At 45.0% G+C, this 3,923-nt stretch overlaps 1 protein-coding gene across 1 annotated transcript; it reads left to right on the forward strand.

Annotated features, from left to right (window-relative positions):
- The first annotated feature begins 718 nt into the window (after positions 1-718).
- Positions 719-3,141, forward strand: LOC127771202 (uncharacterized). Its single transcript, XM_052297087.1, has 5 exons — positions 719-1,097; positions 2,075-2,138; positions 2,567-2,636; positions 2,728-2,762; positions 2,879-3,141. The coding sequence occupies exons 1-5, from the start codon at positions 719-721 to the stop codon at positions 3,003-3,005; spliced, it is 675 nt and encodes a 224-aa protein (XP_052153047.1). The 3' UTR covers positions 3,006-3,141.
- Positions 3,142-3,923: the final 782 nt, after the last annotated feature.

The raw sequence follows: 3,923 nt of genomic DNA on the forward strand, positions 1-3,923 counted from the left end.
GATGTTATCAAATTTTGAAAATTCAAAATTTAAATTGTTCAAATGAACTTATTTGTAAAAAGAAACAATAAAATAGTTACAGACCTCGATGAGTTTTTAGCTATATTTCGTACAGATAGTTATGTAGATCAATCAAGTGGGTGATGTAATGATATTCAGTATCCAATCAAGCGATCATAACAAACTATTATGCACGGAATATATACTCTACATCTAAATTTAAAGCCTTTTCAATCAATCATCGTATCAGCTTAGTAAAAACATATTTTTTAAAAAGAAAAGAAAAAAATAGTAAAAATGTACTCTTGTAGGAATATATTGCTTACTATTTGCTAGTAATTAATTTAATTGTAATTTGTTTTGTGCGAAAAAAGGAAATTAGGGCCGGGAGCGTGAGTTTTCAGCGTGGCGGGAGCAGAATGCGCCAAAAATATTTGAGGTGAAATGACCTTTTTTTTTTTTTTTGTCCAAACAGCCTTTAAAAATTGCTACACACCATGGCTATTCTTGTAAATTCGCATCGAAGATTGCTTGAAATCCCAGAACTCCGGATCTGAACGCTCCCCCCAACCCTAGCCGCCATAGACAAATCCATCTCCCACAACACCTTTGCTCCCCTGCTACCGCTGCCGCCGCCTAGTTGATCTCCGGCCGTCCCCTCCACCACCGCCTAGTCTATCTCCGGTCGCCCCTTCCACTCTACCCATCCCCTCCGTCGATGCAGACGAGTAGGACTCCGACCATCCTCTCCGCCGTCGCAGACGAGTCGACTGCAGTCATCCCCTCCTCCTGCGCTCCATCCTTGGTACATGCGCCGGCCTCCGTCTCCGCCGCCGCCAGGGTTGGGAGCGGCGGATCTGCCACCGACGGTGCTCCCGGGCCTAGGGCGGCCAGATCGCACGGCGGCGGTCCTCGGGCGGCTTGCGACGGCGTGCGGCTGCGTCGACGGCCAGCGGCGGCAGTTCTCGGGCGGCTCGGCGACACCGTGCGGCAGCGTCGACGGCCTGCAGCGGCGGTCTTCTCCGTCGCCGCTCACCGCGCCGGCTTGCTCGCCCCTCGCCGCTTGCCGCGCCGACCTCCGTTTCCGTCACTGCCGGGTATGGGAGCGGTGGATCTGCCGGCGCCATGGCTGCCACCAGCAGACCAAACAACCCTACTGCTAACGGAATCTTCATCTCCATGTGTTACTGTGTTATGCGTGTATCGTCTTAATTAGCTAAGTAGCTGCGGTGCGACCGTGAGTCTGACTGAACTGATCTTTGGTCTGTGGTTACTGGCGGTGCCTAAAGGTTTCTTTTCTTGATTATACTTGGGCTGTGTAGATATTTCGAGTTTCGCTTCTGTAGGGCTGTTTCTGATGCAATTTGCAATAGATTGCGTCATCTCTGTTCATTAGCAGTAGTTTTGCTGGAACTTTACTGGATTGTTGCTTAGGCTAGTTCAGGGGTGCCAATGGGGATGGAATTGCCTTATCAGGTCTTCTCAGCTTATATACTTATCCTATAGTTGTTCTGGGTGTAGTGGTTGTGCTGGTTTCTTTAATGGAAATGGGAGGGGATCTGCCCTTCTTGCTAAAAAAAGAGTAGATTGCAAAATGATTAATTGAGTTTTCTCTGTTTACCTTTTTTTAATTATTTTTTTGCGCCGGGCTGAGTTTTCTGTGTGTTGGCATCTTGCAGCTGTCGAGAAAGGTCTATTTAGCTGAAGTTTGGCGCTGGTTAATATCCTAGTATGTTTCTTTGTCCCTGTAGACCTGATTACTAACCTGGAATCAATATCCTCAATTGCATTAGAGTGATTACATTTGTTGGGGTACACAAATCATTGCTAGCTAAATATCTGGAGGGTAATGCTGAACTATGGTTATTTATTTTCAACATAGTATTCTGTTAAACTGAATATATAAATTTTATCTTTGACAAGCACTAATTCCTGTTCTTTACTGTTGGACTAATTGTGCCTCACATGTGTATAGAAGCTACAAATGGCCCCTTCCTCTTCTGGTACTAGTTAGTAGGAAAAGCTGCATTCACAAACAATTGGTTGAGCTGATATGGCTACATCTGTTTGGCAGTTTCACTTGATTTCTTCAGTGATATAAGCATTCCTGGGCACTTGATGCAGTATGGCATGGCTAGGTAATGTTTTGTTTTGTTGTTCCTATACAGCAGTAACTACTATAATTTGAAAACTTGAGGTGCTTACTTTTTCTCTGGAGTTATATCTTACATTTTGATTTCGATTCCTCTTAGATTAACTTGTTATGTTGCATCTGCTTGAAAACCATATTGATTATTATGAAAAAGAATACTATTGAAATTTAATTCAGACAGGAACTAAAACAGAATCAGAAATACAGAATCTTTGCGATGGCTTAAATACGTTCTGGATTACTTTATCTGTGTTTAAAAACAAACTCTATAACTGCTGAGGACAGTGGATGTCACCTGAGGCTGCTGAGTACACTGCTGAGTACAGACTGCTACCTTGTTCCGTTTGTCATGAGGAAAGTACTTTCTACATAAATTTATGTTGCTTTATTTTCTTTGCTGCTCATTTTCCCCAGGGCGCTAGATGGTAGGTGGATGCTGAAGACTGAAGATGGTGATGAGCTCTATCTTGATTTAGATGAAGAGGTATACAAAATCTGTTTTTTTCTAAGAAAAAAATCAAAGCAATTACCATTCTCTGTATGCTCATGATCAATTCTTTTGCCAACTCTCAAAGGTAATGATGACATTGAACAAGGCGTCCTTGATAAGGTATGCGCAATGTTTCAATACTATTAGTCATTTGTACCATGTTTCATAACTATTCCTTTGTGCTCAATATGCAACAAGTTCCACTTGTTATTTCTTCTGCATATCATGCCATGCAGGTTTGTCTGCCCTTTTCATGTCGACTTGCTGATTCATGATGAGAGGGCTATATCTTTTGGTTGGTGTGATTCAGACATGCGACTTGTTTTGTTAGTGAATGTGACTGTAACTTGTTTATTTTGCTAGGATAGTTACATGTACTTAGTAACTCAGTGAACCTGTGATTGTATTTGGAACATGGCTGGATTTGGCTGTTAACTAGGTTGTAAATTTTGTGTTGTATTGGATGTTTGATGCTAATTGGGTTGTAACCTTTGTGCTATATGGGTTGTTATTGTGTTTGATTGTTGGGCCTATATGGGCTTAGCCCACTTGTTATTTGATACTAATGTAAATGAATAGGAATAAGTTCACCGGAGATCCCTCAACTTAACAACGTAAGATCCCTTAACCACAAAACCAGAAATGTGAACCCTTAAACTTATACAAACCGTGCACACAAGGTTGTATGGCTATATACATAGGTGGTTGGCTGTATACATAGGTGGTTTCGCTGATGTGGCATCCTAGTCAGTAAAAAAAAATAGAAAAAGTACATGGGACCCATGTCAGCTGCAGATCTCTTTCCTTCCCCTTTTCCTCTCTTTTCTCTCTTCTCTCCTCCCTTATTCGGGCCAGCGGCGGGCGGAATCGGCGAGCGCCGATGTGAGCGGCGGGCGGCGGGCGAGCGCGGTGGTGCGCGAGTGCATCAGCAGAGCGGCAGCGGGCCGCGGGCGGAGCAGCGGGCGAGTGCCAGCTATTGGACGGGTGGAATGCCACGGACCAACACGCCAGCAGCGACACCCCTGCCATGGCCGCCGCGACCAGGCATGTGTCGACCCCTGCCATGGCCGCCGCGACCAGGCATGCGTCGACGGCGATGGCGCCGGCCACCTCACTGCCGCAAGCGCCTGCCGCCGCCGTCGGCTTCTCGTCGTCATCCATGCCGTGTACGTGGAATTAATGGTGACAGGAAGAAAGAGATCGAGGAGATGGATAGCGAATTGAGAAGCGAGAGGAATGAATTGAAGGTGGTCAATGGCGGCTTATTAGCTTTGCTTCCTG

The sequence above is a fragment of the Oryza glaberrima genome, chromosome 1 (genome assembly GCF_000147395.1).
Source record: "Oryza glaberrima chromosome 1, OglaRS2, whole genome shotgun sequence".
Classification (NCBI taxonomy): Eukaryota; Viridiplantae; Streptophyta; class Magnoliopsida; order Poales; family Poaceae; genus Oryza; species Oryza glaberrima.